Source organism: Mesoplodon bidens, assembly GCF_964165515.1.
Source record: "Mesoplodon bidens genome assembly, chromosome: 5".
Taxonomy (NCBI): Eukaryota; Metazoa; Chordata; class Mammalia; order Artiodactyla; family Ziphiidae; genus Mesoplodon; species Mesoplodon bidens.
This window is the reverse complement of record NC_138161.1, coordinates 104,153,017-104,178,973: the sequence shown is the minus strand read 5'-3', so window position 1 is coordinate 104,178,973 and position 25,957 is coordinate 104,153,017. Positions and strand designations below refer to the sequence as shown.

At 38.4% G+C, this 25,957-nt stretch overlaps 1 protein-coding gene across 6 annotated transcripts in view; it reads right to left on the bottom strand.

Annotated features, from left to right (window-relative positions):
* The window catches only part of LPP (LIM domain containing preferred translocation partner in lipoma), a 698,762-nt gene that overhangs the window by 155,057 nt on the left and 517,748 nt on the right, over positions 1-25,957 (bottom strand). For all 6 annotated transcript variants that reach the window (XM_081235262.1, XM_081235261.1, XM_081235266.1 and 3 more), the window contains one exon: positions 21,532-21,658. In XM_081235262.1, coding sequence (XP_081091388.1) covers positions 21,532-21,658 — 127 coding nt within the window. The remainder of the gene's footprint in view (positions 1-21,531; positions 21,659-25,957) is intronic.

Here is a 25,957-nt window from a genome sequence, read left to right as displayed (position 1 = left end):
AATGTGTATTGTTTTAAGTCCCTATGTTTTTGGTAATAGGAGCAATAGAAAACTAATACAGGCCTCATAAACTAGTTCTGACACAATCCTTTATAGTTGATAAAATACCCTTTCATGTCACATCAAACCAATTTGAGAATGAAGAAGGGAGGAGAAGCCCTCACGTTCTGCTTACCCATGCCCTACCTTCTTCCCCTTGTGAAAGATGATTTGAACCAAGGTTGCTATGATAAATCCAATCATATACTTCCTTACCAAATTCCTCTAATATTCTTTTCTTATTGTTTCTACGTTCACAAATGAGTACCAAGATATCTGTTACCTTAGGATAACTCACTCAATCCATAACTACCAAAAACTTTGCAAATAAATGATACAATAAAATGAAGTTTCTTTCCATTTTTATAATGAATTTATAGTAATGGAAAGAAACAAGTTTTAACCTGGGCACTGCTACTCGGTGGCTGTGGCTTGGACTACTGCTTCTCTCTGGACATCATTTTCTTTATCAAAAAAAATGACAGAATTAGGAGATGACTTCAAGATACTTTCTATGCTAAACACTTCATCTATTTTAAATTCTTAAGGAGGAATCCATACCTTGAAATGTTTTCTGCTTGAAGGTAGGACCAGCACAAATAACACACATGCACATACACAAACATAGAATGATTTTCTGAGGATCTGTGTATTTTTTGAAAGTTGAGAATCATGTTTAAATTTGTAGGTTCATATGATCACTTTTAAAATCTGCTGATCCTCCATCAGTTGAATCTGGTGAATTATTCACATAGCAGTACTCAGCAGCAGTATCGCTGATGTGCAAAAAGCAGAATACACACAAAATACACCAAGAACACAGTTTCCTTGACTTGCATTTTTGCATACCTAGGCACTTCCTGTTTTGAACTATGAGTAAAAAGATAGCCATTTCTTTTTTCTCACTCCACAAGTCACTTAAATCTGTTCTCATGAAATCTCCAGCTTCATTATCCCTTGTGAACTGGCTCTATAAAGTTATCTAGGCCACTAGTGTTACATGGCAAGAGAAGTGGCTATCCCCTCAATTTTTTATAAATCACTAATCTGATATTGCCCTCTGTTTAACAATAGTTAACAATTTCCCATTTTTCCACAAAAAAGATACAAAAGTTCCTTTCTATGACATCACACCTGATCTTTCATCACTGCCCCTCAGGTTCTCTATACTCCCATGTCCCAAGACTTTTCCCTCAACTCAACTTTGCTTTAGTCCCAGGGAGCTTCTGATATGAAGTCTGTAATGCTTCCTGTTCCCCAGTACCTCCTGCTTTCCTACCTCTATTCTTTTGAACATGCTGTTTTTTCTCTAGCATCTTTCCTCTCCTTTTCTACTTGGAAAAATTCTGTTCCTCCTTGAAGACTTGGCTCAGGTATCACCCAGTAATCTCCGCACTCACCCACAGACCTCCAGACGTTCTCACAGCCACATGCACAAAGCTCCTTCATAACATGTATCACATGGTAAAAGGATTATTATATATTTTTTACTCTTTAACCTCTAGTAGTCTACCAATCTCTTGGGAGCAGAGATCTCTCAATTTAATTACTTATAGCACATTTTTCCCCCCAGAAAAGATTTATAACAACTCTTGATTCAACCCACCTAGGTCAGTGATGGACATACAGTAGGCTCTCAATAAATATCTACTTAACAAACAAGCCAAATAACCTTAGAATCTACTGTGTCATTACTAGATACACTGATTCACTAGAGAATAAAGATCACAGAAAATCTAGGAGATAATTCTCCTTCTGAGTTTTGTCATCTCTGCTATTTGTTCTGTTATCAAAGGAACAGAAATTGAAAACAGACACAAAAAAAGGTATGCAACCCACAAACCTACTATTATGAAATTGTGCATTCCATATTGATGAGCTGTTACTTTACTAGAACCAAGTGAATAGGTGGAGAACAGCATAATATAGCAAACTAATCTTCTCTTGACCAACTGATTTGTTATGGGAACTTGGGCAAATTACTCACTCCCTTTGTTTTGCCTTATATTCCTCTAGAACTATCAAGGAGGGCATAGTGCATTCCACAAAGGCAGTTTTGAGGAATAAACAGGAAAATTGCCTAATACCGAAAGTCAGAGGGCCCAGGTTCTACAGGTAGATGTGAAATAAATGAGCTGTGATCTTGGGGAAGTTACTGTCACTCTCTGATTCTCAATCTTTATGACATGAAAATTTATCGGCAATTCTCAAGCCACCCCCCTCCTTTTTATTCTTTCCACCACCTGGGAACTATGGCACACTCCATCAGCTAAATTTTCTCAGAGTAATAGCATGTTCTCAGTGGAGGTGGGCCTAAGGTTATGTCAGAATCACAATGTATGTACAAGGTAGGTGTGTGTGGGTGTGTAGGTTTAGTGATAAAGTTCCCTCAGGTGATTCTTAGTCTTCAAGTTGAGAACCAGGAAACTCCCTCCAGATCCTGCCAGCAAAAACAACCTATGATTTTATAATTTTATGAATGAATAGTATGAATGGCACAGAAAGGACAGTAGTGTAAAATGCAGACTGCCTGCAGCATAAGTAACTACTTAAGAAAAAGTATCATCATTAAAAAGTCATGTGCTGAACAAACAAGAATGGACTGGTTTATGAAAATTTAGTCTGTGCCTCTTACTATCTTATTTGTGTGACCTTGGACAAGGTACTGAACTGCCTTTGGACTGAATTTTCTCATCTGTAAAATCCAGATACAAATGCCTCCCTGCAGTGGGATTAAGCATGATAAACTATGTAAAACATTCAAGCATGGTGCTTGGAACATAGTCAGTACTTATTAAATGGCTGTCAACAGTTATAGGCCAATCTGTGCTAGATGTACGTAAATGGATCCTGATGTATTCTTGTCTTTAAAGGCTAGGGTTCCATTTCTGGTTTAGAATCTCATATAACTCAGTTCTAGAATGAACTGTCTAGAACTAATGTGAGTGAAATGAATATCAAAGTTATTTTAATATGTTCTATATTTACTCAGTGACCCAAAGGAACTTGTTAATATTTTACTATGTTAACTGGAAATTCCAGAAGAACTTATGTATGGCCATCATCACAGACTGGCTTCAAGTTTATACCCAAACATACAAAGTCTAAATAAGCTATATCATAATGTTCTAATACTCTTAGTATTGTAATAATATAGTGAACATTTTCTGAACAGTAACTGTGTGTCAGGCACTGCTGTGAGTAATTTACATGTATTAATATTAACTTTAATCCTCAAAAACACTCTCATAAATACTATTATAATCATCCCTATTTTGCAAATGAGGAAACTGACGCAGAGAGGTAAAAATTCCTTAAGGCCGCTGTGGCAAAGGAGAAATTCAAACCCAGGAAGCCAGATCCCAGATCCCAAGCTTTGGGTCTGTCTGGTACAGTGGATAATGGTAGGAATTCTAGATGAACTGTTAGGAAACCTAAATGCTAGACCTACCTGGGTGTCCTCAAATAAGCTATTTTCTTTCTCTGTCTAAACTAAAAGATTTGGATTAAATCCAAGGCTCTCCAGCATTAAAATATCAGAATTATTATCCTGGTTCAAATATTATCTCTCTCCTTTCTGTGAAATTCTAATTCATACTATCCAGCGTTTTGAATGACAAAGATTAGTGTCTGAGGGAGCCTCCGGTTTTTTACTTTAAAAATATATATATTTACTTTTTTTTGTGGCCTCTCCCATTGCGGAGCACAGGCTCCGGACGCGCAGGCTCAGTGGCCATGGCTCACGGTCCCAGCCGCTCCGCGGCATGTGGGATCTTCCCAGACCGGGACACGAACCCATGTCTCCTGCATCGGCAGGCAGACTCTCAACCACTGCGCCACCAGGGAAGCCCTATATTTACTTTTTTAGCTGCTGTTTTCCTTTGTTTTTCTTGGCATGTGTTATGTTGGCAACACAAACCATTGTGTCTACATTTCTGTGTTTGTAAATGTTTATGTTGCTATTTATTTCCTTTGTTTAGGAGAAATAACAATTTATAAAACACAAATGAAAAGGAAACAAAATTAGGCAGACCAGATTTCACCAGCAAGAGGAACCTCACAACTACATTTGTCACATTTTTACTGTGTTACTTCTACCCCAACCACCAATGCTACATTCACTGTCCCCCTTCTTCTGCTCAATTTTTCTCTATAGGATACATCACCATCTGACATAGGATGTATTTGACTTATTTATGTGTTGTCTTTCCTTACTAAAATGGAAGCCCATAACAGAGGCTTTATGTCTGTTTTACCCCTGCTTTGTGTCAATGCCTACAACAGTGCCTGCACACAGCAGGTGCTCAATAAGCACCGACAAATAGAACTACATTGCTTCCGGATAAGGAGGATCTCGGGGGGCTGAAGGCACGTCACTACTGAACTTCTTCTGTTTTCTCACCTCACTTAATGTCATTATCCACCGAATACAGAAGCTCGGGAATAAGCCTAAACACATCCCTCTTACTCTCCCCTGAATTGTCACAACATGACTGCCTTGGCTCAGGCTCTTTATTGTCCCCATAGACTGAGGCAAATGACCTTCAGTCTCCCAAATCACCTCCTGTTCAACGCCAGTCTCCCCAACAGTACCTAGCATGATCTTTAATCAACGTCTATCAGATCATGTAGTTCCCTTGCGTAAATCCTTCATGGATCCTCAGGGCCTTCAGGACAGACTCTAGACTCTTTAGCAGGAAACAAAAACCCCTTTTGATCTGACCATTGATCATCCTTTTAGTCTCATTTCCCCACTACATTACCCTAGTCATTCTGCACTTTTTGTAATCCTCTCTTGGTCTCTTTGTATCCACTGAATCATCTGTCTGAAATGCCCTTAAATTCATGGTTTACCTGGGAAATTACACCACATTCAGCCCCAACATCACCTATGCTGGAAAACCTTTCTCCACTTTTCCAATCACACTAAGCATTCTAACTTTTTTCCTCCCATAAGACTCTTCACCTAACTCCAGTAATACATTTATCATATTGTAATTCAGTTATTTTAAAAACTTCTCTTTCTCTTTTGTAGACTAATGTTTAATGGAAATTAACACAGTGCTTGGCACATAGTAGGCCGTCAACAACTACTGAATAAAGAAATGAACAAACAAATACCATAAATGTCCTATCTAGAAATCCTTATCCTTCTCATTTAAAAGCATGTTTATAAACAAATCAGATCCCAAATCCTTACCGACGAGACAAAAAAAGTTTAGAATTTTCCTAGTCTTACCTAAACACATCTTGTGGCCTGTCTAAGGTATCTCTTGACTTTGACAGTAACTGCAGTGCTGAGGCCATTCCTTCCATAGGTATCTTCTTACGTGATCTCCAAATGAAAATCCACCTTGAACCTAATGTATCAGTGAGAATGCTGCTATGACAGACACACGGTGGAAGGTAACCAGATGCACACACCTGAGTTGTATTTCCTTGGTCGGCCAGAGGAGAACCAGAAGCAATGGTATCCCCACACCACCTGTGACCAGATGTAGAGCAGGGGAGATGCCAGGATAGTAGGATGTGGGGTAGACTGTTCCCAGGATTGCTTTAGAAGCACAAGAAAAGTTTTCTTTAGCATCAGCGTATCACAACAGCTTCCTGAAGACAACACACATCCAAAATTAGGAGTGGGAACTAAGTCGAAGAATCAGTTAATCAGTGTCTGGCTTCCTGAACCACCTTAATGAAATAAAATGCCAAAATTCATAGATACATTGACACTCCCTGCTGACAGCCTAAAATAGCATCAACTTCCGACTGAGTGAGCCAATTGCTAGCTATTGCATAGAACTCTTCTATCTGATGATATGTCAATAGGGTGACCTTATTTTCAAGATAAATTCCCTTCTCCTTGCTGTCTCTCATTTCTGCTTTGACAGCAAGACTGAACTTGGCTTTTTCTAAGGCTCACTAGATTAGAAGATGCCACTGCAGATGGATTGCTGAAAGTTAAAAGTAACTATTTCCATGTGTGAAAGAAAGCTTCACTTGATTGGGATGAAGCATTGGGAGAAGGGACTTTCTGGATTTAGATAATGTTAAAATCACAAGAAACAGGTTTCAATTTCAAGAGGGAACAGAGGAATAGAAATGTACATTTCAAGTGCTAACAAAAATAGTTTTACATTCAGCACTTGTCTTACATTGTCTGGAGTAAGTAGCACACATGGGCACTATTATCCTTGTAGGGGAGCCAAGACGGTATCCCTGAAGACATCTGGTAGACTGCAAACAGAATGATGGCATGCAGGGATTTCTATCTGCTGCCTGGCCAGTTGTGGGACTCTTCAATCAGAGGAAATCAAATCATACTAAAAAAAGTCCCCCAGGAGAAGCAGAGGGAGAAATAGAATGGAATTTGGCAGAAAAGCCATATGATGAGCACAGGCTTTGTGGCCCAATCTTCTGCCAGGCCTTGTTAGCTGACCTTCTGCAAGCTATAGTCATTGACAAAGTACATACAGTGGTTAGGAGGCAGACTCTGGGTTCAGATTACAACTCCAATAATTACTAGACCCTGGGCAAATTATTTACCTTCTTTTTGGTTCAGTTTTCTCATCTGGAAAAGAACAATGCCTACACCTCACAGGGTTATAGTCAAGAAATGTGTATAATGCATGTAAAACTTGCAGTACATAGTAAGTGCTCAGTGCATGCTAGTCTTATTGTAAACAGAACCATTAGTGGGGATATTTAGAATCAAGTCAGACTAGAGAAACTCTACTGCAAGCAAAAGTCTTGATGGAGGGGCATAGAGAGATTTAAGAACTCATCTAGCTCTATCTCCTTGTGGTGCTCTTCGGGGAAGAGCAAGATAAGGAAGAGGTGGACTTTCTTCACAATGATCTTATGGTAAGGTAGAAGGTATAGACATATAAACATATATTATGTATATTACATAGTATATATAACATATATACACATGTGTGTATGTATATATAGATGAGAAATAAAGGCCATAAAAATTATGAATAAAATACAACAGTAACAAAAATTTAAATGAAATTAATGCTGACTTAGAAATTGGAGACTATATCCTAGGGTAGGTTACAGTGCCTTTCTATCTGTACCAAACCCTTTTTTTAAAAAGCTAGTAAGCTACCTTTGCAAGTAAGGTAGATTACACATCTGAATCCTGGACTCCAGCAGGACAAAGCCTTCATTTGTCTTTAATCATTCACATCAATAACCCAAGTAAGTTAAAGTCAAGGAAGCAGCAATTATACCCTGGCCAAGTTTCTGTTATTTTGCTGTCACCCTGCTCCCTACTGAACTGACAAAGGAAACTGGGATCAGATGTGGTCCAAGCTTGTCCCATCTCTGACTGGCCTCTAATTGTTCAATAGAGATCACAGGTACATTTCTGAATGCTTTGGACAACTTCTGATGAGTCCCAAACTCTCCTGATTGGAATGCTTTAAACAAAGCAGGAAAAAAAAAATCAGCAAAGAAAAAATTAACCATGTTTTCTACTACCTGCAATTCTTAGCCTAGTAGTAATACACTCTTTGTTCTGTGGAAAAACACTCTATATTGATTCTGCTGACACTGACAGTAAAGCTGTGTGGTGGCTGGCTTTATTTTAATTTATTTTTTCTTCACATCTCAGATGAGAAAGTGGGTTATGATTCATCCTGCACAATCTGAGTCAAAATTCATTTTTGTCTCTTTTCAATTAGTTCTTCTTCATTCCACATTAAAAAGCAAGAGTAGTTTGCTCAGCAAATGAGAACACTGTGGTATGTCTGTGTGTTGCTTTCTCACACACAATGACTGAAAAACATTTTTTGTAATGATATTCCAATAACAAGAGAACATCATAAGAAAATTCAAAGTGTTAATTTAAATAGAGATAAACAGTGACATTAAAAATTCAGAGCGGCTGATTATTACACACTAATCATAAGCGGCATAAATCAAGCTAGATGCTGCACTGGGAAGCAATACTGACATCTCTTAAATTTTTGATTTGTTATGGTTTAGAATACATTTTCACATATATTTCTTTAACTTGGTCCTCACAATAATTATATAAAATAGATAGGATAACCTTTATTAATAGGTGAAATAACTGAAATTCAAAAAGCTTAAGAGGTGGGCTTCCCTGGTGGCGCAGTGGTTGAGAGTCCGCCTGCCGATGCAGGGGACATGGGTTCGTGCCCCGGTCTGGGAAGATCCCACATGCCGCAGAGCGGCTAGGCCCGTGAGCCATGGCTGCTGAGCCTGCGCATCCGGAGCCTGTGCTCTGCAAGGGGAGAGGCCACAACAGTGAGAGGCCCGCCTACCGCAAAAAAAAAAAAAAAAAAAAAAAAGCTTAAGAGGTTATATAAAGTTGATTAAAGTATATGTAATTTAATCCAGAAAACCTACATTAAGAATTTGGTTCCATCTCTTAACTGGTCCTTGTTTAAGCTGATTTCTCTCTAATCCTAAAACTGTTAAAAAAATGTTTTCAGGGCTTCCCTGGTGGCGCAGCGGTTAAGAATCCGCCTGCCAATGCAGGGGACACAGGTTCGAGCCCTGGTCCGCAAAGATACCACATGCCACGGAGCAACTAAGCCCGTGCGCCACAACTACTGAGCCTGTGCTCTAGAGCCCGTGAGCCTCAACTACTGAAGCCCACACGCCTAGAACCCGTGCTCTGCAACAAGAGAGGCCACCGCGATGAGAAGCCCGCGCACGGCAACAAGGAGTAGCCCCCGCTCACCACAACCAGAAAAAGCCCGTGCACAGCAACAAAGACCCAACTCAGCCAAAACTAAATTAATTAATTAAAAAAAAAGTTTTCAAATAACGCATAATATGTTCTAAAGCACATTGCAAATGTCAAATGTCACCAATGTCACACAGAGAAGATACTTGGATTTCCTGACTCCAAGTCCAGTTTTGGTGTCACTATGCCATGTAACAACAGATGAATTATTTATTTTTATGACAATGCTATATTATACACTGAAGACCATGATCACATTCATGGTTACTAATATTAATATTATTTATGTATACAAAGTATCATCAGTGAACAACATATTAAACCAGGAAAATCCTTAAACAGTGATGCTAGAATATCCAACTCAGTACACAGTGTTCCTTATGTTCTACAATCTTAGTTTATGTTTGTTAACTGACATTTAAAGCTACTTCAAATGATGTGAACCTTCTCGTAAATCTTAGGAAATGAGGAACAATACTGAGCAGAGTATAAAACAGTCTAGGAAATATAATTCTTGGGTTTCTTCTCCAATTCTTCTGAAGCAAGCAATGTTGTAATTCTACATAGGGCAGCTATTTTCCTACCCACTTATGTTTTAACAGTGTATAGAGGACAGTATATGAAAAGTATTTGAGGTAAGTAAATTAAAAGGCCAAAGGATCCCAAGAGATCATGAATCAGTCTATGAGAGATGAGGTCCATGGAAAAGAGGCTGGCCTAATATGTCACAGCAAGATTGTGGGACAGTGACTGGCCCAGAATCTGGCCTCTGGTTACTTGATACCTGGCTCTTTACACCACTACACGGCCTCTCATGATAACATGATGATGCTGGGTATAAAAAAAATTTTTTTTTAGTAAAACTTAACTCAGTGGGTAACCTTTGACATCATTTCACCATAATATTCCATCAATTTATCTTCTGGTTGAGTTATACACACATTTCTCAGTATTTGAACATTGGAGGGTTCATGAATGAACATTTTAAATTTAATTATGGTATTTAGTTTCATGCCTTTTAGGGGAAAAAAAGCAACAAGTACTTTAATCCATAAAATCAAATTATGGATATTATTGACATGAATGAAGACAAAATAGGTTAAAAAATAAATGAACTGATTTAAACAAAAATGTTAGGCAAATAATAGTACAGATGGTTTGCATATGTGGTGAAAATTATGAAGCTGGCCTCCAATGACCAAAGAATGGGAAGCTTTCAAGTTGGAAGATTTATAGCCGGCTCTCTAACTGTGCCATGATCCTAGGGCTGAATGGTGTGTGTGTGAGTGTTTCTGTGTGAGTGTGTGTGTGTGTCTGTGTGTCCCTGTGTGTCTGTGTGAGAGTGTGTGTGTGAATGTGTCTGTGTGTGTCTGTGTGAGTGTTGTATGTGTCTGTGTGAGTGTGTGGAGAGCGAGACAGTAGATGTTAGTAACTGTTTTCAATTACCTCCTGCCTACTGTATCATCTTAGCCTCCTTCAACAAGTCACTCCTGCATAGTGTTTGTGTTCCTTCTTGTTGAATTTTAACAAATGATGTTAACTTCCAGGTAGGAGTGGAGCCAGGTCCAGGACTGATATAAATTGAAATTTTGATAGTCAGAGAATCAAATGGGGACTGAGATCAGAACTGTGCAGTGCTGTAATGAAACTGAGAGAATTTAGTGTAACATGACTGGCATCAGCGTGAGAACTAGGAAGAAAATCAGGATAAGGTCATTAAATTTGGACCTGCTTGTGGGATTTCCCAGTTTATCGGCCTTGGATATTTTCTGTTCGCTTTTCTCTTAAAGCATTCAATTGTCTTTGCTGAGAACTCTGTCCACAAACAGTGCTTCACCAATAGGTCTCTCTATTCCCCAGCAATAGGTGGACTCCTCTGGCATTTTATCTGGCACAGGCCAGCTGGCAATAGTGGCAAAAGCCCCTGAACCTGAATGAAAAAGAATGTATTTTCCACTTCCAGTCATGAAATCTGTTTTCCATCAAAGCCCTTGGTGCTAGAGGATTGAACAAATGCTTTCTCTCCTTGGTCATTATGTTACCTTATTTATTTTCTCTCCCATAGCACACACTTCAATGATTGGTGTATTGCAAGCACTCAGTAAATATTTGAAGATGAGTGAATCGGTTCAATTGAAAGTACAACAGATGCCTACCAAGTAGAACTCTGCAGATGTTCAAACAATGGCTTTGCTGACAGTCAATTAATTATGCCTTCTGACAATTCTAATGTCACTTCAAAGTCTGGAAGGAGATGATTATCTGGTTTTAGAGAAAGTTGTGGGGAAAGTTCAGGTTGGGGGAAAGGAGCGTGGTTTGCAAAGGAAAGGGAGTTGAGTTCACAGTTATCTGTATTTGTGTGTTTAAGATCAGAAAATGCATAATTAGCACTTGTAGGTTTGGGTCTCAGCTCTGCATGTCTCAGTACACAACCACAGACAACCTACAAGTTGAAACTTTCTTTTGCCATACACATTGTGTGCCCCTCCAGCTCTTTCTCTCTCAGGACATCAAGCTTATTTCCACAGTTATTAGGTAAAGGATGCTTGATTTTAAAGTAAAAATCTCTTTTATATTTTTTTTTCATTCTTTGATAAAGAGAATGGTGATCCCAATGCAACAGAATGAGTGAGTATCTGCTGTATGTATGAAACACCAATCCTGGGTGAGTCTTCTCAGCCTTGAAGGGGTGGTAATATAAGAGAATGGTCTTTTATAACTGGTCGCTAGGGAAAAAACATGTAAACATGGAGAAAGGATTTTTTTTTTCAGTGTGATGCCCCACCCATCTGACCCAATTAGATTAGAACAGAAGAAAATTGAGGAGGTAAGAGATTGTCTTGGGAACCAAGGACCACAAAGGAATCCCAGAGGGAAGAAAATATGATTTAGAACTTAAAAAAGAAAATCCTAACTATGTAACCTATCCATTGACGAATTTCAATCTTTAATTTTCAAAGAAAACACACGGAAAAGAGATCAAGTCCAAGGGTATCAATCTAATTTTGACTGAAGTTCAATGATCGTAGCAACCATGTGCTGTTCTACCTTAAACATTCTCTAGTGCCTTTAAGTGATTTAAAAAAGGAATGAGAAAGTCTGAGTTATAATCCATGGCTCTGTTACTAATTAGTTTGTAAACCTAGAAAACTCCCTTATTTTCACAATATCTAAAAATGAGAGGATTTTCCTAGATAGTCTTTAAGATTCCCTCTAGCTGTAACATTTTAAGATTCCATAAGGTGTTAAATAAATGAAGTATTTTCCCTCTGTAGTTTATACCATGTCCTGCCACAAGGAATATGGAATGTCTGCTCACAATTTTTATTCCTGATTTAATTAATTAATTAAACATTAAATATCTACTATGTGCCAGGAATTGATCTAGGACCAAAGATGGGGTCACAGCAGTGTACTAAACAAAAGCTACCTTCAATCAGACTTATATACTAGTGAGGTAAACAATAAGGACTACAAGTAAGTGACTTGATGAGTATGAGAAAAGAGGATATTGGCAATCTCTTCAGTTCATTTATATTTGAAAATCAAGGAGATAAGGACAGTATATGTACAAAGGTTCTAACAAGTTTTTATCATTTTATTTTATCATTTTTAGGGGCAATGTGTTCTTAACTCAAATTTGAATAAGGTGTCACTGGGTCTGGGTTCACAAAAATAGCAGGCCCAACCTACTCCCTTACCTTTGTGAACAGCCCCGCTGTTCCTCTTCTTACCATCAGAGACTAATTTCTATTCTTTGTTCAGAAAAGACATTTTGGCCATAGAGTTCAAATCACTCCCAGCTGTATGACCTTGAACGAGTCATTTGGGCTTTAGTTTTCTGGAACATGAAAGGTTGTCCTAGATAGTTTCTAAGATTAAATTATTCTTTATGATACTACAAGTCTAGGTTTCCAAATTGATGCTTAAAAACACACTGTGTAGCCAAATTAATTAAAAATTAACGTGTGCTAAGATAGAACACATAAAATGCTTAGGATTATTATTTATTTAGTGCTGTGGCCATATATTGCCCCAAGCAAACATTTTACCAGAAATCACTACCACAAAAGGAAATACATCAGATATGTCTCATTAATAGAAAACATTCTATTCCCATGACCCACAGAGACCTTAAACAAAAAGCTAGAGAGAAACAAAACCAAGAAATCCATTTTTTTTCCCAAATCAATACCACCTTTTCTCTAAACCACTTATTTTCTACTTATTCTTCCATTGTGGTTTTGGGGTTTTTAATTAATTAGGTTATTTTTCTGTGAAAATAAGATCCTTACGGTTTCAGGTTCCATCTGTACTAAAGGCAGCTCCCACTTGGAATCACTTTTTAGTTTGTAATTGACAGGAGAACTTTGGAAACCATTTCCTTGACACAAAATAATAAAAACAATGAAATACAAATTACTTAGCACTTGCCAGTTGAAACCCTCTAAAAACTTTTCAAAGCAATCACATTGCTCCTTGTACCGATGAAGAAGCTAAAACACAGAGTATGTTCACTGATTTATCTCATAGTCTATGACCAATCCAGTAACATGGTGCTAAGAGAGCATGATGGGGTGGAAAGAGAACAGGATCTGGGATCAGTAGGCCTGGGCCCCTGTGGAATTCTGATGCTAATGGGATCTATGACTAGCAGGGGTGGCAGAGGGCTCTGAGGCATGGGGAGTCCCTTAATCACACAGATCCCGTTTCTTCATATACCAAATGGAAATAAACATACTGTCTGCTTTGCAGGGCTGCTGTCTAGTTTAAATTAAATTATATAACAAGTATAAAAGTGCTTTACAAAGCACTATATAAATGTTAGTTGTAATCATGTAATAATCATGATAAGCTGGGGGTAGCACTAGAAGTTAGATGCAAGAGCTTGATTCCCACGCAAGTTGAGACACCTAAGTCACTGAATATCAGAGTTGGACAAGTATTTTTGAAATCTAATCTCATAGTCCATTGAATGCTTGAGTACCTTTCACCACTTCCCCAACAAGGGGTTACTGGGCTTTGGCCTACGCTCTTCCAAGAAATTTCTTCTGTCTGTTAAACATGTTAATTCATTATACCGAATGTAAATCTGCCAGCTTCCCCTCACTTGCCTTTGTAGCTAACTTTGGAATAACACATATTAAGTCTAGTACCTTTTCGGCATGGCAGTTCTCCAATAGCTTTCAGGGCTCCAGGTTTCCTTTTCTCCACTCCTTCAACTGTAGCTCAAATAGTGGTTTCCAGTTTCCTAAGCCTCTTAGTCCAAGTCCTCTAGACATGCTCACTTATCCTTTGGTCTTACTAGAATAGAAAAGAAATAAACCATCTTCCCCATTGTTTGGGGCACTCTGCTTCTACTCACGAACATCCTTTGGACCTCCATCTTGCTCTCAATTGAGAAGATATATAGTACCAAGTATGGTGTGGTCGTTTTATCAGTAAAGTACTCATAGCACACTCCCCTCCATGCTTTTCTTCTCTTAGGGCTTGACACATGCCAGGTCCCCACTGCCTCATATCTTCCACCCTGTCCACCTGTCCTTTGAAGCAATAAAGCCTACTTCCCCTAGAACCAACTTCTGGCTTTATGCAAAAACTCACAATATGCCTCACTAACAATGCTCAAGAGATAAACAAAAAAATTCTTAGATAAATGCCAAGTTCTGTGAAGATAATTTACCTAGTGCTGCTCTAAAGGCATAGGGATTCTTCAAATGGCTCGCTAAACAATATTAAGACTCGCACACTTCAGTTTTTTTTTGGAAGAAGGAATAAGACAACACCATGTAAACACTGCCAAGATAATTACAGCTTCCTGCTTAAAAATAAGCTGGTAGATATTTTTAGTCCATCCTCAGATATATAACATTGTTCATTTCCAGAGATACTGTATTCCAAGATTGTTGCCTTCTGCCTTAGGGTCTGTACAGCCAGAACACCATTATTTTGGAGAGAATCATGCCATGGCCACAGACTGAGACATGGAACTTCTCACCTACAAACATGCTTTCTCTTTCAAAATGAATGAAAACACAAAACTTAGAGGCTCTAGGTATACCAACCAACATGGAGAACACCTGCATAAATTCACAGACATGGCTCAAGGATATCTAGAGACAAACTCAACTTTCCTTTACATTTCTCCCTCAAAACTATCTGAAAAATATAAGCTCCAAATGCTGGCCACTAGCCCTGTAAGCTCCCTAATTTTCTAGCAACGAAAACTTTCTCCCCCATTAATTTTAATAGCTAATTTAAAAATCCTCCCTCTCCTATTTTAAGTTCTGAACTTACCCTAAATTATAGTAATTTATAGTTCATCACCCCCTGTTCTTTCTATGTATCTACCCCTGTCACTGAGAATCTCCTCTAGTAGAAACATAGTTTTCTAGTTGCCCAGGGAAACAGGTTGCTCCAAGATGCAAGCACTTGAACCAAGGCCTGTAGTCTTGCAAATGATGTGAACTAAAGATCTACTGCCTGGTTAACTGAATTAGATGAGAATTTCTCCTTACCTTCAACTTTCTTCTATATTTCCTCTCTTCCCCCTATAGCACAGCATTCTAGGCCCACTCAAGTACACCCTTGCTAATGGAAAGACACTTAGGAATCGGCTACAGCCAAAATTCAAGTCCAAGTAGATGAAAAATGTTCAGAACATGAGAGGCTATCTTCCCTTCAAAGATCTGGACTTATCATACTGCTCTACTATGATTCATCTGCTATGGCATTTATCTAATACTGTAATGCAACAGATACAATTTTTGATGAAGATGTAAAAGGAAGGGCATGGAAGCACTAAAACTAGCACATTTTCAGAAGAAATCATTAAAAAAAATCAGCTCAGACTCAATTGAAGGTTCCAGCTTGTAATATTTTATCAAGAAATGACTTGAGGAAACAATCACTATAGCTCTTAGTGATTTTTAGTGATTTGCTTTCCCTTAAGGTCAACAGTCAGCTAACATGGCTGATAGAGAGGCATTAGATGGGTTATCTCCCTACAGTATGTATCTGAGCCATGGCAGAAAGCCTATGCTTAGTGTCACATCAGTTAATTCAGGAGTTAAAGATAGTCAAAGTATATTGCCAGTGACACTGAAGTCTGGGCTACAGACGCCCTCGGAACAGTTGGTCTCTTACTTAAAGATCATGAGTTCAGGAGGTAAAGGATGACATGAGGCAGGAATAGCTACCTACAGGAACAGCTTATGCCTTTTTGTAACGGTAATGAATCAGAATGGACTTGCGATCTGAAGAATAAGTCGAAATCCTAAAACTTATAGCTGTGTGACTTGAACAACTCATTGAGTCTCTCTGAATCTCTGTTTCCTCATCAGAGAAATGAAAACTTCATGGCCAGATATATGAGTCAGACCATGACTGGGAGTGGGCTTTTTAAACTTGTAGAGCTTTAAGTAAATATAGCTTTCATCATTTCCACCACAATCGTTATCATTTCACCAACAATAGAAAGGGTATGTGTCCAGTAGAAAATAAAGAAACAGATAAACAAGAAAGGGAAATTTTAAAACAGTCAAGTTTACAAGATATAGGAATGACTCTCTACTTCTCCCGCCCAAGAAGGGAGTGTTAAGATGATTCATTTGTGGGACTTTCCTGGCGGTCCAGTGGTTAGGGCTTGGTGCTTCCACTGCAGGGGGCACAGGTTCGATCCTTGGTTGGAGAACTAAGATCCCGTATGCCGTGTGGCACATACAAAAATAAAAGATAATTCATTTGTGATAGGCTTCAATACTCCTGGGGGGAGAAAGGGTATCCTTCATAGCTGTGCAGTTATAGTATCTCTCATTGTTATAATCTGAAGTGATTCTGCCCTCCTCATAATATCTCTACATCTATCTATCTTGTTTCAAATAAGTTGCTGACATAATGACACTTTACCCTAAATACTTCAACATTTTGCTCCTAAAAACAAGGATATTATCTTATAGAACCACAATGCCATTACCATACCCACAAAATTAACATTGATGTATTATCTAATATATAGTTCATATTTAAATTTCTCTAAACTTGCCCTAAATACTTTGGGTTTTTTTTTGTTTGTTTTTCTTTTTGTTTTTTGTGGTACACAGGCCTCTCACTGTTGTGGCCTCTCCCGTTGTGGAGCACAGGCACCGGGCGCGCAGGCTCAGCGGCCATGGCTCACGGGCCCAGCCGCTCCACGGCATGTGGGATCTTCCCGGACCGGGGCACGAACCCGTGTCCCCTACATCGGCAGGCGGACTCTCAACCACTGTGCCACCAGGGAAGCCCCAATACTTTGTTTTTTTGATCCAGATTCAATCAAGATGCATGCCTTGCATCTGAATGGCATGTCTTTTTTCATTTTCTTTAATCTTGACATTTTTAAAGAATTCAGGACAATTGTCTTGAAAAATGGCACATCATTTGGATTTGTCTACTTCCTAATGGTTGGATTTCAGGTTAAATATTTCAGCAAGACTATGTTACACAGGTGATGCTGTGTACTTTCTACTACATCATATCAGCTGGCACATGTCATTTTGTCCCATTATTGGTGATGTTAAGTTTCATCACTTGGATTAAGAAAGTTTCCAAACTCTCTATTTGTGAAGGTATCTTTTCTCCTTTGACTTAAGTCACCTGTGAGGTGATATTTTGATATTTCTCCCCTACTTTGAAGCATGCCATAATTATAGTTCTTCAAACAAAGAAAACTGCTAAGAGTAATGGGAAATTCCATAATGAAAAACAAAACAAAAAACAAATATATTTATGAATTATTCCACTCAAGGAAAAAGAAAATAGGGGCTGCACAGAAAAAAATGAACATGACCACAGGGGAATCTATTCCACTGACACCATTTATTTACATTTCGTTCCCTCTCACTCACTGGTGCAGCTCATAATCTAGTAGGAGATCTTTGACATGAAAGCATTTAATGACCTTCAGCAAATCAGCTATAGTGTCAATGAAAATTCCAGCATTAAATAGGCAAAGTGATAGAAAAAGTGAGGGGGTTGAGTTGGGGCTGGGCATGTTAACACAAGAGTGAAAAGTTCTTTTAAGGTGGTGATTAGCAATGCTATTTCCAGCCCAGAATGGAACTCAGGTAAAATTCTGATAGAGAACAAGAGATGACTCTTCTTCATCTCCCTTGGGTCAGGCCCTTCTGTTGCAAACACATTATCATGTAGCCTTCCTTCTCTCATCTTCAGACTTAACTCTGTCTTCTATGCTCACCTAGTGCCTCAGGCAGACCCAACACAGTGCTGCACCCCTTGCTGCACTGACATTCCTTACATACCTGCCTCTCTCCTGTCCTTCCCAGAACTTGTGAATCCCCTGAGGGCAGAGACTCTGCTTGGTGTCCCTTGCACACAGCAGCAGGCATGGAAAACATGTTCGGGAAATGTTTAATGTTTGAGTAGAAGAGTAAACCATAGTTCTGTTAACCCATCCTTTGCTTCCTGCTTTTATCTAGCCAGTGAGAGGTAGAGCTGGCATTCAAACCAAAGCATTCTGGCTTTGGAACCCACATTCTTAACCACATTTCATCAAACAGTTCCCATAACCTTTGATCTCAACGTGCAGCATTCATTGTATAAGATAAAGTGCTTAGTCTTTAGGCCATTGGTCCCAGCCTACCTCTCCTACCTTATTTCCCCAAATTTGTTCCGTCCCACATGGGTACCTCACTCCAATGATTTTATTGCCTATTATGTTAAAATTCTACTCCTCAGAAATGACATCACTTCTCTACTATCATCGCACCTCCAAATCTCTATTACCGTAGTTTTAAAAACAACCCAAAGGCTATCCACTCCACAAACACTTTTCCATTCCTGCCTCACAATGTTCTCTCTCCTTTCTTCTCAGTTCTCAAAGTACTTTGGCTGAACTTCAAATAAGTTACTGGTCGCTTTCTGCCTCATGTTAGGATTAAACACCACAACGCTGTACACATCCTCTCTTAAGACTATAAACTCCTTTAAAGGTAAGACCCACGTCTCCCTAGCTCCACATGTCTCCACACCTACCTAGCACAGTAGCCTGCACATAATAGGCCCTTGGAGGATATCTGCCGTATAAAGTAATTTTCCTTAAAAAATCTTGGCCTCAATTTATATTTTATTCATTCTATCTACTTAGAAGAGAATGCCCTTCTCTTATTTTCCATCTGTCCAAAGCTGATCTCCTCTGTAAAACCCTTCCTAAGTATCCAGACTAAACTTTGGAAGTGAAGGATATGTTTATTACCTTGGTTGTGGTGATGGCAAATATAAGCGTACACATACATCCAAACCCACCAAATTGTATACATTAATTATGTGACTTTGTTTACTTCAACAAAGCTGTGGAAAAAGTTTTAGAAGAAAAAAAAAAGTATAGACCTGGAGTTTGGATTCTAATCCAGTCCTGCAACTTATTAGCTGTTGGTATTGGGCAGATTACTTTACATTTCTGTGCCCTGATTTCCTAATCTGGAAATAATAATAGCATTTACTTCACAGGGTTGTATTTTTTTCTGTAAGGATTAAATGAGTTAATTCTTAATAAAGTACATACTGTGTAACAGTGCTGCCATATTGTAAGCACTCAATAAAACTTATCATTATTCCACATTCTCTCTCATGGTTTGTAATACTCATTTGGCAATGATTATTTACCAATTGGTGACATATGTTCTATTTTTGCTAGGAACTTCAGTTTAAATCACGTATTATTAATGGCTTTTTAATGGGCATATCTTGTTTTCTTTAGTAAAGCATGGGATAACTTTGATTATTGAGCATATTCTACATGCCAAGAACTTGGCTAAGTGCTTTCTATAAATATTTCATTCAGTACTCACTATAAAAGTATAAACTAGGCATTATTTCCACATTATAGATAAAGCAAAACAAAAAGACATAGAGAATAAGCAATTTGTTCAAGTTGTCTAAGCTAGTGAGTAGTAGAGCTAGGACAGTTCTTGAAGGCAAAGATAATATTTAATTGATCTCCCAGAGCGATTAACATATACTCATTAACACAGTTACTACCTATGTTCAATGTTTTTTATTGCTATCTATTTTGTTGCTGTGAAAATTGAAGCATGTATATTTGGTATGTTAGTTTTTGTGCTTGGTATACCTTAATACAGAGGCCTTATTTTTCACTCTTAATAAGCTTTTTAAAAAAGTTACCTTAGGCTCCAATATAAGCCCTTCTCCCACGTCAATGACAAGAGCGTGATATACTTTTAGTATATTTTAACATAACTAGAGACTTTTTTTAACTATTCTCTCTGCATTTGTGCTAATCTATATCAACTTACATTTAACTTTTAGTTTTATGTACTTCTCTGCATTAATGCTGTTTCTACAGAGAACTTATTATGAAAGAAATGCTAAAGCACATTTGCTTCACACCTATGATTCACCAAGGTGGGAAATGGGGTTGAGGCAGTTGAGGAACGGGCCAATATTGCTTAGCTGGTAAAAGGCAGAAAAGGAACCAGAACCAGAACTCTTTATCCCCACTACTGTGCTCTTTTAGCTAAGCTACACTGTCTCCTGCATACAAAGAAATGTCATGTTTTTCATATTTTAACCCAGTGCATTTATGATGTGGCTTTGTGCCCTCAGTTTACCTGTCATTACATCTTCCCAAATAGGAAGCAAGTGGGAAGACAGGAAAATAGGAAGTGTATGAAGAAGTAGAAGTCCCGTGCACTTTTTCCACCTCTATGCCTTTGCTTCCACTGCTCCCCAAATGTAATATCCTCTCTCCAGATGCCTGAAAAGCAGTGCTACTCAGAATGATCTACAGATTCCTATCTGACTAAGACACTCTGCGATGAGACAAGTACAGACAGTATTTAGAAAATATGATAGCAATTTAATAGAGTAATTTATTCCTGTTAAATCTAATAATGGTAAAACTCATTCTTCCATTTTGTATTCTGTTTATTTCATTTTCTTAGTAACTAATTTTAATTGTACTCTATGGAAATACTGGTCTCCAACAGATTAGGGAGAAAACAGAAAATTTGAAAGGCACTGCTTTGAATCCAGGTCCAAGAACCACCAATTCTTCTCAAAAGCATTCCCGATGTTCTCGATGAATAGAGCTTTTACATTTTGTAATATTTGACCTAAGCCTCTCTCATGCCTCATAGCTTTCTACCTAGATTAGCAATTGTTTGTTTTTCTTATCTTTTCTAAATAATTCCAGCCTCCCTGAGGATAGGCTATGTATCTTCAACACCTCATACTTGGCGTATAATTCATAAATTCACATTACACAAATGGACTGGATGGATTAACCATTGATAATTATTCACAGGTTTGGAGAGAGAAGTTAAAAAAAATACAAAGGGAACAACTTTTCCTAAATAGGGAAAGGACTGAAAGCACAAAGTTTAGATACTACCCGATTTCACATTTTGTAAATGAACATTTAGATCAGTGAGAGACCTGAACACACACAGAAACCCTATTTCTGCCTAATAAGAAGCTAATAAATTGTCAAAAATTAACTTTTAAAATCAAATTTATATTCAAGAAACTCTGCATTACCCCTGAAATTTTAGTCCAAGCTAAACAGACATCATATTTACGGCAGTCTCACAAAGCAATTTCCAGAACACTCAGGTGTGTGTGTACATGCATACCAACTCCAACATATCCAGACTCAAAGCTTTTACCAGTGGAGCCGGTACTATTCCTAATTACTAATTAAGGAAAACAGAACAGAACCTTTACTTCAGAACTCAGCCCTAGACCCCACTCACCAAAGTATTCATCGGCGGGTGGATTTTCCATGTCATACAGCATCTTCTTGGTCAGATGCTCAAGCTCATCTTCAGGGCGGAATGAGGAGGGGACAGCCGGAGGCCCCATCGATCCTGTTTGTCCACTCTGAAAGGCAGAAAACACAGAGTCCTTTAAGTGCAACCTAGACATCAACCAAGGCAATCAGGTAGTGTTTGCACTGTAGAGGAAAAAGCACTGGACGGGGCTATTAGGAGGCCTGGGTTTAGAATTGGTTTTATCAGCTACTCAGTGTCTGACCTTGGGGGCACTACTTTACTCACTTGCCTTATATAGATGAGCCATGTATCAGGCTTAGAAATCCATGTTTACAAAGAATAGGACTCTATTTCATTCAACAGTTGCTAAGCAGTCATTATGTGCCAGTTGTAGATTTATAAAAAAAGATGAAGAAACTGAGTCTCTTCCCTTACAGAGCTTACGGTCAAGTAAGAGATAAAGGCACCCTAGTAATTAAAGATAAAGCAACTGTAGAAAGTGCACAATCAGAGCACAAAGGGGACTCCCATGTGGCTGGAGAGGAAGAATTCCAGAGGAGAGGCATCAGCACAGACTAGGATTTATTCCGCTAAAGGAGAGGAGCCATAAACGTTGAAGTTTTTTTACATTCAGGTGAGGAAGAAGCCAGGTGGCATACGGAAATCCTATGTATAAAGTTTTAGATAAGAAGAGATGAATATTATTGGGTACATGGGGTCCACAAAGTGAAGGGTCTTGTGTTCCAGTTAAGGAGGTTGAGTAACCCCCCTGCCCCACCCCACCAGACCACCCCTGCACTGCAAACAACCAGATGTCAAATGAGGAGGTAAATCAGCAGCAGTGAATGCTGGATTGGTGTTAAATAGGCGGATGTGCCTGAATTAAAGCAATGCAAGGGAATTAAATGTCAGGTGAAAGAACACTTGAGGTGATCAACCAAGAATCTAAAGTATGTAAAGAAAGAAGAAAGACCAGAGGCCTGATAGCTGGTGCTATGTAAATAAGAGGGAATTTGTTATATTTTCCTTTGCCTATATTATAACTTTGACCACTTCCGATATTACACCCCAGTATCTTCAAAGTATTAAAAATAAAAAGACTGTTAAAGGTTTAGAAATATCAGTGATGATATTCCCCATGGCAAATGGGAAGAGCTGACATTGGGAATGCACTGACTTGATCTTTATGCACTCTTAAAATTGTTGACCAAGAGTTTCTCCTTTCATGAATAGTTTACAAGAATCGGTTCAACAAGACTTGAAGCTGCATATTCATTCACCCGTTATCTTCACTATACCAAATGAGTTCTTGGATGTGACAATCCTGTGAAGAACAAACCCTTGTACAAAAGTTTCATTATTATTGCCAGCAACATTTCAACAACTAAGAAGGGTATTAATTACTTGTGTTATGGCTAGGGCATGACATGCCTTCTAAACATATGTGAAATTGTTGATTGGTACCTATTTGGCCTTTTCTCTCTAATTATCTTTCATCTGGCATCTTCAGGATCATTACCTCAACCTACTCATTGTGAGGTAAAGAAATTGACACCCAAAAAGATCGGGCAGGGTTAATTAGGATAAAGCCAGGACAAGAGCCCATTCTAGACTCACTCATTTGTCCTAAACATTAATCTCAGGGCCTCCTCTAAACCGCAAATAATGCGTGCCCTATCGAGTTAGTGTGAGGGTTAAAGAAGTTCTTGACTCATTCATATTTGTTTTGCTTATTAGTTTATGCACACGTTCTTACAGTGCCTATTTTGTGTACCCTCTGCAAGCATCAGGGAGGAACACAAAGACGTATTTGACACAGTCTTTGCCTTTGAAAGGACTGGAGTCTAGTGAGGGTGAAAGACAGACACAAATGATCAGCAGTTCTATAAAGCACACTATATTGGGGGGAGTGTATGCAGATATAAGCATTGGAGGAGTGATTTGCTGGTATAATTAAACTTCAAATTGCTCATATATGCTATCAACTTTCAAGAAAATTTTACAGAAATATTCATATAAGAACATAAAGTTATTATGGCCAGAGATAGCGAAGGGATATGTGGTGTGGCAGTGGCATTGTGGCTGGAGACAGATTCAATGAGATGAGCTTGTGAACCTGTCTGAACTTGAGACCCCCTTCTGTAAAATGGGCTTGCAATGCTACCTCACAGTCTTTGTTAGAATAAAGTTGAGATAGCTTGCATTTCATGCTAAACAGAGCTTAACTACTTTCAAGCCATGGCAACAAAGGGACTCTAGATCCCCCAACCTGCCTCTGAGGGAGGGGACTATCCCAGTTCAGGTGACAACATTGAAGACAAGATAGGAAAATTATCTACAACTTGTTTTATTGCAGGTTTGCAGTTAAGAGAGAACTTGAGCCTCAAATTTGGTATTACCTGACTCTAAATTCTATGGATTCTTTTCCAACCAAACATTGCTTTCCATAGAGAAAGTGCTAGAAAAGTATGAAATATTAATGGTGGTGGCTGTTTTAATTTAAATCAACAACTAGTAGAGAAAATCTGATAATTCCTGCTTCCAGTCTTAGGGTGAACCCTCAGGGAATGGACACAATTTATTATTGTTTGGCCCTAAAATCTGCTGGCTTCCCTTTTCATATAAACAAAGGCAGCAAGAAAGCCAAGTCTGTCCTCTGTAAATAGGAGCCAGTAATTGAGATTCTACCTTTAGCACTTACATATCAAGCAGAGGCGTAATTTCAAAGTACTTAACTTGTCAGTATTTCACAGATTTTAAGAAACAATACGTATAGTATACCTTTTATTCTACAAATACTCCTTCCTATTTGCTTGTGATACTGTTTCTGAAGTTTGGAAAGGCTCCTTTCTTTTAGATTCTAATCTCATATATTGCTGATCTTGGATTCCTGGTATTCCTTCTGAATAAAGACCCCAGGAGATCATCTTTCCAGTGTTTCTGGACCTTATTTGGCTAGAGAACTCTCCCCACTGCCCCCACCTCCAGTGGGTAATACTCAACATCTGTGGAATACATAGTGGTAAAAAGTCAAGTTCTTCCCAGTTGTCTCTCACACCCAGGAAAATATAGCTCAGGACTTTCTTCAGGGTTCAAGTCTCATAAGTAGTAGTTTAGCACTTTCTCACTGGGATGAAGAGATCCCTTTCAATTTCTCTCTCCCGGGAGTGCTTAGGACTCAACACATCCTAGGAAAAATTAATAATTGTGTCCAAATCATTTTTAAATAAGCAGCTTCTAAAATTGTGTCTGGGCAATAAAACACAATTGAAAATTTATAAGTGGGGGGTGAGGGAGGGCTGGCAGGGGATGTGATAAATTATTTTGTTTTTTTATTTCTTCAGAAGTAGAAATATGAATAGTATCAGCAGTATATTCATTGTGACATAATAACAGTTCCTTGTATCCGTATGGCCCTTTTCAAAGTGCCTGCTTTCACATATGTCATCTCAAATGTTTATACAACAGCCCTGTGTGATATATCATCCTATTTTATGGATGAGGAAATTGAGGCTCAGAAAAGATAACTGAGCAATGCTGTGCGCAGTACCAGCCCTGAAAGCCAGCAGAGCCCTGACTGAGACTAGGTATGCTGAGATGGCCGTGTTTTGGCTCCACTTCAATGCCTTGCTGGATTCCAATATTGTTATTTCCAAGCCGTCCAGCTCTATCACTATAGTCATTTGGATTTTAAAATACTGATTGTATTATCTAATAAGCAAAGATGTTTTTCAGAGTGGAGGCTTACTGCTAAATAGTGAAACAAAAGCACTACAAAACAAATATAAACACAGCCTCTGGCCTTTTCTAAGAAAAAGACATTCTTATAAGTATCAATATTAATCACTAATATGTGCATTCCTTGAAATGCCTGGATCTCCTAGTAAAGGCAAAAAAAGAAAAAAAAAGACATTACATGACCCACAGATGAAATTATTGAGAAATAAATTTCAGAGAATTCCTTCACAATTCTCTTAACATACTTTTCCTAAGGGAATGCCAAGTACTAAGCACTATCATTATAAAGTCAAATTATTCAGGATTCCTGCCTCTGACAACTCACTTTAGGAAGAGAGAGACATGAAAATAGGTAAGTACCATAAAGTGTAAATACAAAAACACAGGCATGAATTCAGTGTTCTGAGATAACAGAACACTGCCAGAAAGGAGGTGACCACTTAGTTTGATATTGAAGGACAAACTGGATTTTACCAGATGAAAGAAAGGAAGAAAGAAAGAGAGAGAGAAAGAGGGAGAGAGAGACAGAGAGAGAGAGAGAAAGAAAGGAAGGAAGGAAGAAGAGAGAGAGAGAAAGGAAGGAAGGAGAGAGAGAGAGAGAAAGAAAGAAAGAAGAAAAGGAAAAAAGAAAGAGAAAAACAGTAAAGATATTCCAAGAACAGTATGTACG